The sequence below is a fragment of the Hemibagrus wyckioides genome, linkage group LG10, assembly GCF_019097595.1.
Source record: "Hemibagrus wyckioides isolate EC202008001 linkage group LG10, SWU_Hwy_1.0, whole genome shotgun sequence".
In the NCBI taxonomy this organism is placed as follows: Eukaryota; Metazoa; Chordata; class Actinopteri; order Siluriformes; family Bagridae; genus Hemibagrus; species Hemibagrus wyckioides.
Genome location: NC_080719.1, coordinates 15,088,660 through 15,101,517, shown reverse-complemented (window position 1 = coordinate 15,101,517; position 12,858 = coordinate 15,088,660). Strand labels below are relative to the sequence as shown.

At 38.7% G+C, this 12,858-nt stretch overlaps 1 protein-coding gene across 2 annotated transcripts; it reads right to left on the bottom strand.

The window, feature by feature from the left end:
* Window positions 1-437: 437 nt before the first annotated feature.
* tdrd5 (tudor domain containing 5) lies at window positions 438-11,938 on the bottom strand. 2 transcript variants are annotated; one of them, XM_058400487.1, is made up of 17 exons: window positions 11,808-11,938; window positions 11,152-11,388; window positions 9,769-10,224; window positions 9,447-9,589; window positions 8,538-8,621; window positions 8,389-8,445; window positions 7,681-7,837; window positions 6,517-6,635; window positions 6,044-6,258; window positions 5,494-5,703; window positions 5,279-5,345; window positions 4,232-4,429; window positions 3,385-3,540; window positions 2,908-2,991; window positions 2,678-2,818; window positions 1,877-2,027; window positions 438-937 (listed from the first exon to the last, which is right to left on the bottom strand). In XM_058400487.1, exons 2-17 carry the CDS (start codon window positions 11,378-11,380, stop codon window positions 708-710), a joined length of 2,697 nt encoding a protein of 898 aa, XP_058256470.1. In that variant the 5' UTR covers window positions 11,381-11,388; window positions 11,808-11,938; the 3' UTR covers window positions 438-707. The 2 variants fall into 2 exon arrangements, with proteins under 2 accessions (XP_058256470.1, XP_058256471.1); XM_058400488.1 differs by having other exon boundaries at window positions 2,917-2,991.
* Window positions 11,939-12,858: the final 920 nt, after the last annotated feature.

Below are 12,858 nucleotides of genomic sequence, written 5' to 3'. Positions count from 1 at the left end.
AGAGTTATAGATGTGGCTGGATTATTGACATGCTGCTTGGGTAATTTAATCTTCCCCATGGTGCTCAGAGGAGCAGAGGTCCTCTCACAGTGAACACTGTGTCAAGGTGAATATTCCAAAGACAAAGACAGCAGGACATAGACAAGAAACATATTCCTGATAGCAGAGCTCATAAAAATATAACAAACACAAACCACACTGCGTCTAGAACGCGCAATTTGTAGATGAATTTTGACTAATATTACACATCACTGTATTCCATTTAATGAATCTGCTGAATATTTTCGAGCGCATGCAGGATGCAACATGAAAATGTTTCAACAACTGATATATAACAAGTAACAGTATCGCGTAATGTTTATACATTAATCTTATTTGCACTTCTGCTGCCAGAGTCTGATGTTTTCTCCAGACAAGGAAATGACAACAATGCACATGCGACTTTATTTAAAACATCAGTTCAGAATTTTACCTGACAAACACTAATAAACTTAATTATAAATCAACCTGAGAGACAGCATTAGCTTTAAATCATTTATAATTCACAAACAATATTCCACTTAACTCTCAAAATTGTTTCAGAATTTGTTTCAAATAACATAAAAAGAAAAATGTAAACCTACATTCAACATACAACAAAACACTGAAAACTTTCAGAGGTACATCAGCAAAAGTCAGCATAGCTCTGAACAATAATCTGTAGCTGGTTAAGGTAAGTTTGGGCAGACACCAGTAGGGGCAGCCAGGTTGTTTAAACCTGTTTGTTTGTACCAGTGGAGGAGGCTGGGTCCGGCTGCCATGCGGGCTGAGGGGCTCAGTGCAAGAGGAGATGTGTGACGGAGAAAGAGGGCATCCTGAGCCAGCCTGTCTCCAGAGCTGAACATAGAAAACATCAGCGGGCGAGAGGGCAGAGGCTGGAACAATTCAGCAGACTTGTCTGGACCAAAAAAATATATATATTATTAATTATTATAAAATCATTATAAACATGGTGATAAAACAAGTACTTAAGTGTCCTATCTAGACATTCAGAAAAATATGTTTTAAATTTTGCCTCAAGAAGTGTGTTCATGCTGTAAATTCAGGGAGATGCATTATACAATTAACACACAGATAATGTTCTAAATTACCTAAAAAAAAAAGAATTGTGTAATACTTTTTGCTTCACACACCATTCATAAAATATCACAGCAATTTGACCATTTTTTTTTATCTATTAAAGAATACTATGGCATAATAATAATAATAAAAAAAGATTTATAGTTAAACACACTGTTATAGAATGTGTGTGAAACATGCTTTAGTGTGCAGACAGCTGAGACTCTGTTCATAAATCTTAAATAAACATACAAAATAAAAACAGCACAGAATCATACTAACAATTATGAATAATGGATTGGATTTTTTTATAGGAGCCTTCTTAGTTATCTGGAGTGCCCTTGTGAATGAGCTGTTACTATAGCAACTATATACAATTTCTACAGATGAACATTTTAATATAACCAATCAAAAACAAAAAATCAACAGCACTGTTGTATATCTATAAAAATCATCACAGACATCAATTTTAAGGAGCTAAAACAATTCAACACTGTGTTGAAACTTATGGTATTTCTGTAGTGTCTCGGGGTTTTAAACACTGTTCATTTACTGGTCACTTTATTAGACACTTACGTTGTCACCTTGTACAGCTCAATTTTGCATGCATTATTTGTTTAAATTGTCCACAAACTCGCTTCAAATGCTGTCTTGAAGCAGAATGTCTATGGGACGTCATTCTAGCGTGCTAAAATGAATTTGCTCGGAGACAATCCAACTGCAAACTAAACTCCACATGACACACTGGATTAATGTGTGACGTGTGACTGTGCTGTACCTGTGTGGTGGCTGCAGCTGCGGATCAGGCCTGGAGTTTGATCAAGGAGTGTGTGTGGGGACGATGCAGGCTTCTGAGTGTGCTTACTCTCCAAAACAGGCTGTGTTTCAATGTCCGGTTTAATAAACGGAACAGGTGACAGCAATGCAGTCTGTGTGACAAAACAGTAACATTTGCAACATGATTCAGAAATGGTTCAGCACGGTTCCATTACTCGAGTGGCTACATTAAACTCTGAGTGGTAACGTAATTAGTTATGAGATATTTGGCCCATATACTTGGAATAGACATGAGTAGCAGGTTCCTTTTCAACGATCCATCAGACAAGCTTAATGCCCTTTTTAATTAACAATTAACTGGGACTATGTCCTGAGGGACAGGGAATTACAATGCGTGACAATGAGATGAGCAGTAGGCGCTAATTCAAACTCAGCCAAAACAAACCTCCCTCTGGAGAATCAGACAGCATTAAACACTTGGAGGACAGAAACCCTGTATCTGAAGAGAAAATGACGAAGGAATATGCAACATGAATGCCAAATCGCTGTAAAGACTGCATTTAATCTAAATATTTGATTGTATTTGAGTCTGTATTTTATATAAAGCAAACAACATCCAATTCACCCAAACCAGGCAGGGTGACAATGGCATAATTTTTTTTCTTTCGGATTCATTTTTTCTAGACCGGGAAGGTTTAAGTATTACATTCTGACTGTGCCCAAAATGAACTGAGACTGAGACTGAACAAAAGACTGCACTCACCATCAGTGGAAATGTACTAGAGATGAAGGTTGTTCTTACTTTTGCACTCTCCTCTTGGCCATTCTGAAGAAGTTTTGACTCATCATCTGCACTGGCCTCGTTTGGCCATCCCTGATCCCAGTTACCAAAGCTTTCTGGATCTTTTTTCAGCAGTGACTCAAATGGGTTAGAATTTTCTCCCTGGATCAATAGAAATGCGCCATGAGCTTAAAAAACAAAAAAACAAAACAGCATGTTTGTGAGAGCTGTGGAATTGTGTTGTTCCTAACCTGACCCACATCAATGAATTCCAGCTCAGGAAGATCCAGAAGATCCATTTCTTGCTGCTGATTCTCTATACCATCTTTCAAATGCTGGCAGATAAACATACTCATATGCAGTGTAGATTATTAGTAAATAACAAACATGCTCTACTGATTGCATACCAGCAAATTAAACATCAACAAATGCGTTAAATACATTTGAGAGCAGATCAATACAAGTGATACTCTTGAGGCGCAGTGGGATCTGTGAGCGACAGGTGATATATGGGTCCTAAAAACAGATTGGACTGCCGTCCAATACTGCGTCCCTCTAATTCCTCACTTTACTGTCTCAGCAGAAAGAGGCTGGCTGCATGCCTCTGGTCCTGAGGGCATGAGTAATTTACAAAGAGCCAGGAACCAACTGGCCTGTCGCCCAGTGCTCCTTCCTGAGGACGTTCAATACATTAAGTAATGGTAGCTACAATAAACTAGCAGATTTACCTGACTGGGTACTGTGAAGGAATCTTGCTGAAGCTGTAGTGTAAGGTTTTGTCTGTTTGTGACACAAGGAGAAGTCACTGCTCTTAAATGTTCCTTTACTTCCTCCAGTTGGCCGTCACCGAAGTAAAGAGTCACAGGGCTAAACTGCTGTGACACCTAAATGCCATACAGAACCAATATAGACATTTACAACAATACAAACATTTCTATTCATTATTCATCCTTGAGAGAAAGCACATTTTAAGTGAAATATTCCAACTGCGTTAAATAAAAATGTTAAAATGTGTATATGTGATTTGCAGTCAGGTTCACACTGAAGGCACTGGAAGCAGATCTGGAAGTGAAAGTTGAGTCAGTCACAAAAGTTTGATGTCATTTCCACATACCAAATTGCTTTGTTTAATGAAAACATGCCTAAGAAATGGCAGTAAATGCCAATATTACATTGAAGTTTGTGACCTTTTATTTAAGTAAGTGTAGAGTTCTGTAGTATTATTTCATTAAATGTTTATTTCTATTCACTTTAGGTTTATTTCTTTATTTACTATCTATTACTAGTAAATAAATATTTTTGTATTCAGTATATATTACAGAATGGCAAGTTCTGAAGTAGTTTATTTGATTGAAACACTGGAAAGAAATATTAATAACCTCATCAATAATTCAGAAAAAAATGACTGATACATTAATTAATAAGATAATTGTAATCTGTAGTCTTGTAGTCCTTGTTATAATAACTGTAGCAAAATATCAATAAATTAAAAGTATGATTTCAATCTGGATTTTAAATGACAACGTACGGTTTAGGGGTAATATACTAAATGCATGAGTGTGATGGATTTCTCACCAGCGTGTCATTGGCAGCACAGGCTACAGCATGACCCTCAGCCTGAAGTTTACTATGGATGTAGAGGTCCTCCTCAGTGTGAGTGTCACACAAGAAAAGCAGCAGGAAGTCGTGTTGGTAGCTGTGAACAGCAGCCACCAGGGTGTGGTCACAGCACAGCTTCTGAAACAAGCTGGTGGCTTCTTTAGACCAAATACTCTAACGAACCAAAAAAGGCATGGAAACTGAGGTAACGACACTGTGGTATGGCATTTTAATGCAAACTTCATGAGTGTTAGATTTTTGAGTAACCTTTCAGAGTCATTGTAATAAAATACACCAATCAGACATAACATCATGACTGCCTGCCTAATATTGTGTTGGTCCCCCTTTTGCTGCCAAAACAGCCCTGACCCGTCGAGGCATGGACTCCACTAGATCCCTGAAGGTGTGCTGTGGTATCTGGCACCAAGATGTTAGCAATAGATCCTTTAAGTCCTAAAAGTTGCAAGGTGGAGCCATTCATGACTTAAAGTATACTTTTGATAGATACTGACCACTGCAGACCGGGAACACTCCACAAGAGCTGCAGTTTTGGAGATGCTCTGATCCAGTGGTCTAGCCATCACAATCTGGCCCTTCTGTCAAACTCGCTCAAATCCTTACGCTTGCCCATTTTTCCTGCTTCTAACACATCAACTTTGAGGACAAAATGTTCACTTGCTGCCTAATACATCCCACCCACTAACAGCTCATAATGTTATGGCTGATCGGTGTATACAGTGTTTAACTCAGATTATAGTTGAATTAATGCCATGGAACCAAGTATGGAATAACACAATTTGGCTGTATGCAGCACAAGTTAAGAAAAAAGACAGTAAATCTCTTCCCACACAAATGATTTTGTTCTACTTCTAATTAGACTTGAATGAAAAACCTGCCTAAAATTCCATTTTGTTGTCATTATCCAGAACACAAATTCTTGGAAATCAAGGCTGGTACATCACCTAACCTCTTTATCTGAAGTCAACTAATAATAAAAATCTATACCTGCTTTTACAATACTACCTTAACTGGCCTCACTCCAACAAGTACAGATGGAACAGCTTGTGCCGGAAGCTCAGCATAGCATGACCTACAGTGAAATGAATCCAAGCAAATTACATCCAGCATCATGCTTGAAATACAAAACTCACTTTCTGTAAACATGTACTGTAAAAGGTGTTGTTTTTTTTGTTCTTTATGTCAAAAAAGTAGGTTACTGTGCAAGGAAAAAAACTGACTTCAGGAATTTTAGTTTGTTTTTGCTGACAACATTAAGGTCTCCAAAGTCTGCGTAGTACACCTCCACCTCTGTGGCACTGAGGATTCGGTGTATCACCACCCGGTAGAACCACACGTCTCCTGGGGCCACACAGCACACCTGTCCAGGTCGCACATATGCATCTGGGAGCTGGTAGCGTTCAGCCACCTCTGTGCAGGAATAACAGCTCCTATAAACAAACACAGACTCTCAGAAAACTGAAAGCTGCTTCCTAAAATCACATAATCAGTAATTCGTATACTCAAGGTAGCATAATCATTTTGGGAAACGTATGAGATGGTTGGTTATGGAGAAAAAATAACAAGCATTAAAGTCTTAAAAAAAGACCTGATTTTCCTGATTGGTTGGATATTGGTGGGCTACTCCAATAACCTATTAATGTAATAATTTAATAAAGGGAATACAGTGCTACAGAGACCAGAGTTTCTTCTTTAAATAGATATGTTGTTGACAGCTGGTCGAATGTAAGGAGAAATACCCTAATCCTACCCATATCAATTCAAAATAACCTCATTTCAAACATCATGTTCTCTAGGGTACGGGCCACTTGGTCTTCATCAAAGCGGATGTAAAAGTGGCTGGGTGACTCAATCCTTTCCACCACGACTGCCACCAGGTCCCTGACTCTCCTGCGAGTGGGAGGTTTCAGCTTTTGGCACCGCACTGCATCCAGAGGAACAATGCCGCCCCGGCTCAGACCCGTCACTGGTAAAATGTTCACCGTCTGACAACAAAAACAAAAAAACATTCCCATAGGAAAAAAACATAACTATCAAACTATAAAGCAAGCTTTCATACAGCCTAGTGTTTCATACTGATCGTTAACTGTTATTATTATTTATAGTATTGGCCTTTATAATATTAATATGAAAAAACTGCCTCACTATGCAAATGAGCCCTTTAACAAATGCCAAATGTTTGTATCATATGTAGCAATAAGATCACCATGGTACTTCGACCTGAACCAAACACTAAAATGTACCTGATGGATGACCTTGTTGGTGATTTCGATCTCAAGGGTGGAGTCTAAAGACTCTGTGGACTCTCCTCCATCACCCTGACAATCCCAGGCTGTCTCACTGCAGCTGAAGTAGTGTCCTTCTGTGGAAGGGTTCAGAGACAAGGCTGGAAAATATACACCGGTCACTTATAGCACAGAGTCATTACTACTGGCTGTTAAATAATCTTGAGCTTCTTATGTTTTATTACAGTTTACTCAGTGTTAATGATGTAGACAGAACAAAATTCTACAGAATAGGGAAAGATAAATCTTTGTGGAACTGAATTACTGGTCACGCTCAAATCCTAGTGAAACTCTAAATGCGTGATTTAACACCTACAGATAATAGACAAAAGATATAGTTTTTATATGTAATTAATATGCAAAATTATTCACCTAGTGACTTCTAGCATCTTTTTAAGCAACTTTCTTGCTGAATGACTGTGTATGTTCTTGTACCACTTTAATAGGAACTTTCAGAAAACTGCTAATCTCCTAGGATTTTCATGCACAACAATCTATAGAGTTTACATGAAATGGTTAAAAAACAAACAAAAACAAACAAACAAAAACCATGTAGCAGTTCTGCCAAAGAAAACAGCATGTTGATAAGAGTCCAGAGTAGAATTGCCAGACTGGGAGTCTATTGTATAGGAATAGGACATTTATAGCAATTCAAATAACCACTCTGTGACATGAAAAGCATCTCTAAAAACACCATACGTCAAACCTTGTGGTGGATAGGGTACAGACACATGGCTCCACTCATGTCAGCCAAGAATCTGAGTCTACAGTGTGCACAGGAAATGACCTGCGCTTTTTACAATCCTCAACTGTCCAGTTTCAGTGAACACTTTAGTGAAGCTCCCGAAGCGTAACCTGTATCTGCATGATTTTGTGCACTGTGCTGCTGCCACAAAATGGGTTGATTGGGTAATCACTTGAATGAGCAGGGAATAGGAGTTCCTAATAAATGTGTTGCTGATTCCTAATGTATTAAGCAAAGTCATTATATACATGATTAATACTGACAAATCATGCGCTCTGCTCAAGGATCTAGTCTTTTGTGAGATACCCTCTAGTTTAGACTGTGCTAAGTAAATTGTGGCCAACCCATTCAGGTGGAGTATTCAGGAGGTGTAGAACCTGGTTGAGCATTGGGTTTGAGCTCCATGATGTGCAAGTCCTTTGCTCCTTCCTCAGTGCTTGGCTGAACACCGAACATGTCGCTGAGTGCTCCAACCATCTCAGTGACACTCACGAAGCCACACTGAGCCAGGGGCAAGTCCTCACCATACATTTTCTTAAAATCAGGAAAGAAATATAAAAACTTCTTGGTATTTGACAAGTAGGAATCATATCTATACCTGGTATTAACAGTAGCAAGAAACAAACTGATAAATTACAAAAAGGTCACATGGAGATGCACTGATTTCTGAGAAACCATAAAGAGATATGGAGACAGAGTAAGCAACATCTGAACAACGACTGATAACGTGATAAGTAAAAATACTTTTATCATACATGATGTATCACAATATATAGGGCTACTAACAAACTACCAGCAAAACAATAGTGATGCAAGTAAAATAAGTTTTAAATTCAGTGATGCTTTAATTTAAAGTCTACATTACAATAAAATGCATGAACTGAAACAATACACTCATTACATTCATACAAGTACAAGTTTGAAGATTCTAAACAAAACAGAAGCTTGAGAAATTATTTTAAAAACTGCAATATCTCAGAGCATTATGTCATAATATTAACGATAAATTATATCACAAACAATATATATCATATTGCCCAGCCCTAGATCTTAATTTAAATAAACAACATATTAGTGTGAATTACCTTGTACTCTGTAGGAAGGTTGTGAATGGCCATGCCTTGACTGTGCTCAGCAACAACCTGAAAAGGTATGCATAAAAAAAAGTAATTCAATAACTATTATCATTTTTATATAAGTAGATTTCATTAGGTTTTTAATTTTAAAGACTTACCTTTCGAAGCTTGTCCTTTAGTTCCTGACTGACCGTGCCTGACTCTCCATGTTCAAGAATTCTCTTCCTCAACTCCTCCTCAAGCTGCCAAGTTCATTTATTCAATATTTCAGAGCACAGCATTAAATCTATAAGGTCAATGTCAATGCAATTAAAATAATGTACGCTATTATGAAAGCTAATCAGTGTTTGATAAACGTGACTAACTGCATGTGGAAACCATCACTACTGTTCATAAATACAGTCGCTCTTATTCATCAACCATGTAAAGTCATGACAATTGGGAATGAAGTATAAACGTTCTGTAATCTGATGACTTGAATTTGGCTGTTTATTTATGCACATATCATTGCATATGACACAGCCAGACTATTATCATACACATCATTTATTTAAAATACACTGAGCCACTATAAGGAATTATATAAGGAAAGTCAAGGCAAGTAACAATGTGTTTTGAACGACAATGATAAAACAGGACGTTATGATAACTTTAGCCATCTATGGCCAAGAGTCCAAAAAGCATACCTAGCCCTGCTCTCTAAATGGAAAGAAGTGTGCTTATGTGTCCAGAATAAAGTAAGCACCTTGTTCTTCCCAGCTTCATGTGCCCTGGAGTGAATCTGTGTTTTGCTTTTCACCCTTTACTGGTGTTGGTTGCACAATAGAGAGAAAATAACTAGAGGATAAATATAAAACAAATAAAATCAATGGCAAAATAAAAGATGAAAGAAAAATACTGAAAACAACCTATAATTATAGTCTGAGGCCTAGAAGTTGTTTTGACTGTATCAACTAAGGGCCATGATGAGAAATGATGCTGTAACTGTAAAACAAAAGACACTGCAAACTGTAAATGAGGACTTGCCCTCAATGTGTTTTATATCATTTTTAAAAAATGAAATTAACCTTTGCAACAGACTTCTCAAAGGACTTTTGTTCCATTAAAAGAGTGGCAGGTTTCATTTCCTGTACTCTGCTGGCTGCAGTCTGTTCGGATTTGTGCTGGTCTCCAGGCTGAACGTTGTTGAACTGTGCTGTGTCTTGCAGTACTTTTACAGAGACAAATAACAATTATTACTTATCCATTAATATATGCTGTTGCACCTATTTCAGTTATATCATTAATGCATGTTAAACGATCAGTGTGACTAACACACACACAGTTTTTACCTTAAACTCTATACGTATATGATATAATAAAAAATTCCTGATCAGACACAGAGCTCACCTGAGCTACTGGATATTCCTGCAGACTGTTCAGGTAGTGCATCTGTATTACTGAGCTTCTGTTTCACTGGTGTGATTTCAGTCTTTAGTATCAGCTGTGACCCCATACGAGTCTGCTTCAATGTGATCATGTCCGCGGCAGCGGCCAGCATCTCAGAGATGGAGTAGAAACCATAGTGAGTGACATAGAGAGGCTTTCCGAAGTGGACTGCATAGCACCTCTCAAGGTCAGTGAGCCCTATGGGCCCGTGTGCAAGTAACTGCCTGAACTGTGAGCGCAGTTGAGCAGGGAGAGCAGGGGGAGCCTGGCCTCGACGAGCAAAGACAAATGAGTGTTGGTGATGGGAATGTGATGAGAAAAAACCGGTGCCACCACTTTTCGACTTGGGTTTATGCTTCCGGTTCCGCTGCTTGGAGATGAGCTCTTCCATGTCTTTAGTGTTCTCATCGAAAATTGCTAAAAGCAAAAAAAAAAACGTAAGCACAAATATTTTAACATTTTTATCTGACACAATCACAAAAAATAACAATAAACAAATTACACAAAATACACAATTATGTACAGCACAGTATTTCAGCGATTTGAACTGAGCATGCATACCCTAACAGAAGCATATATACTATATTGCCAAAAGTTTTGGGACACCCCTCCAAATCATTGAATTCAGGTGCTGTTTTTCAGGGGTTCAGCTGGGCCCCTTAGCTCCAGTGAAAGGAACTCTTAATGTTTCAGCATACAAGACATTTTGGACAATTTCATGCTCCCAACTTTGTGGGAACAGTTTGGGGATGACCCCTTCCTGTTCCAACATGACTGCACACCAGTGCACAAAGCAAGGTCCATAAAGACATGGATGAACGAGTTTTGTGTGGAGGAACTTGACTGGCCTGCACCTCAACCTGATAGAACACCTTTGGGATGAATTAGAATGCAGACTGTGAGCCAGGCCAAAACTGGGACATCTGCCTTTACATGTACATGAATGTAATATGGAGTCGTCCCGTCCTTTGCAGCTATAACAGCTTCAACTCTTCTGGGAAGGCTTTCCACAAGGTTTAGGGAATTTTTGACCATTCCTCTAGAAGCGCATTTGGTCAGGCACTGATGTTAGACGAGAAGGCCTGGCTCACAGTCTTCGCACTAATTCATCCCAAAGGTGTTCTATCAGGTTGAGGTCAGGACTCTGTGAAGTTCCTCTACACCAAACTCAATCATCCATGTCTTTATGGACCTTGCTTTGTGCACTGGTGTGCAGTCATGTTGGAACAGGAAGGGGTCATCCCCAAACTGTTCCCACAAAGTTGGGAGCATGAAATGTCTTGGTATGCTGAAGTTCCTTTCAATGAAGCTAAGGGGCCAATCCAGAACAGCGACAGATATTACCTTTTAACATTACTGTGCCATCGAGGTTATAATCCAAATGCAAAGTATCGGCCATTTCCTTGGCCATGTCCAGCACAGAGTGAAAACCAAGGACCCTGAGAGGAATGGGGTGGCCCAGCATGTTCTGGTAATCCTTCCTGAGCTCTTCTGGAGAAAGACCTTGCTTGGAGGAAACGAGGAGAGCGCGAACATCCTTCTTCACACTTAACAGAAGCTTCTCAGTATCCATAATCACACCTGACGTTAAAGACAGAGATGTTAAACATTTGAGGTGTATTGAATATCACTTCTCAAGGACCATTTGTTATTTAATCAAGACATTTCCCTTTTTATTTTATTTTTTTTTTAACTTCATCTCATCTTTGTTACGATGACGTTTAAACGAAAAAAAAAAAGTCAGACTGGCATCTGCCGTGGCTATCAAAGAGCTAGCCGAGTGAATTCAGTGATTTATTAGCGTCCAACCTTTAGTTTACACACGGTTATATGTTATAAAACTATATATTACAAAAAATAAACAAAGAAATAAAAATACACTGGGTAGCAAAACGTCAATTTTGTTCTACTTTCATTGCACGGCAGACGGAGAGGCGTAGCTAGCTAACGCCGAAATCTGCACTTCTCAAATAGACTAATAGTTTTCCAAGGACGTTTACCTCTTATACTTGTTTTCCAGAGGTCCTTACAGTGTGCTGCTCAAGCATTTCATTTGGTTAAAAAAGTTATTATTTTTTTAATGTTAAGTTTTGCCAGTCTAGCGGTGTAGCTTGGACTCGACACCTAACCCACCTACAGAGTCAGTGCACTGAGGGGAAATCACCCACATGAGCATCAATGAGCGTCACCACTAAGATTTTAGTTCATTAACAAATGAATTGGGTGGACGGCTTTGTAATTGCATTTCTCATTGAAAACTAGGGGAGGATGTTTTCTCAGACACTAATAACAGAGAAGTGCTCCATCAGCAGCTCCCTCACAAAAACACATTTTCTGTTGAGTTTACACATTCCTACACAAGACAGATCTTACGGTATATACACCGATCAGGCATAACATAATGACCACCTGCCTAATATTGTGTTGCTGCCGTCCTGACCCGGTGTGCTGTGGTATCCGACACCAAGATGTTAGCAGCAGATCCTTTAAGTCTATTTAAGTTGTAAGGTGGGGATCGGAATTTGTTTGTTTCCTTGAAACCATCCTTAAAGGATACTTACAGGACTTAAAAGATACTTTTGACAGATACTGACCACTGCAGACCGGGAACATCCCACAAGAGCTGCAGTTCTGGAGATGCTCTGATTCAGTCGTCTAGCCATCACAATTTGGCCCTTGTCAAACTCGCTCAAATCCTTATGCTTGCCCATTTTCCTGCTTCTAACACATCTCCAACTGGCAGTGCTCATAATGTTATGCCTGATCGGTGTACATACAGTGTATGTAATAATATCACAATTTTAGTGTTTATTTAGTGTATATTTAGTGCAATATTTTATATTGCAGCCTATAATTCTTGTAGAATAACTTGTGATCAAGATTAAAGCTGGTGGTAAAACAAGCAACAAAGGCTGATTCTTCATTTTATCAGGGATCTGTGAAGTGTTTACATTACCTGCTTATTGTATTATTAATTATACAACATAAACCAGAACAAGAAGTACACCATATAAATACTAGACTACACTGAAACTGTTTTTGACCCAAATT

Bases quoted from the DNA above. Each gene is read 5' to 3' on its own strand.
- tdrd5 (XM_058400487.1), bottom strand. From the start codon at position 11,380: ATGGATACTGAGAAGCTTCTGTTAAGTGTGAAGAAGGATGTTCGCGCT. The intron at 9,590-9,768 runs GTGAGCTCTGTG...TCTCTGTAAAAG, and splicing joins AGGAATATCCAGTAGCTCAG to TACTGCAAGACACAGCACAG. The intron at 2,028-2,677 runs GTAAGAACAACC...TTTGTCACACAG, and splicing joins GCCAAGAGGAGAGTGCAAAA to ACTGCATTGCTGTCACCTGT.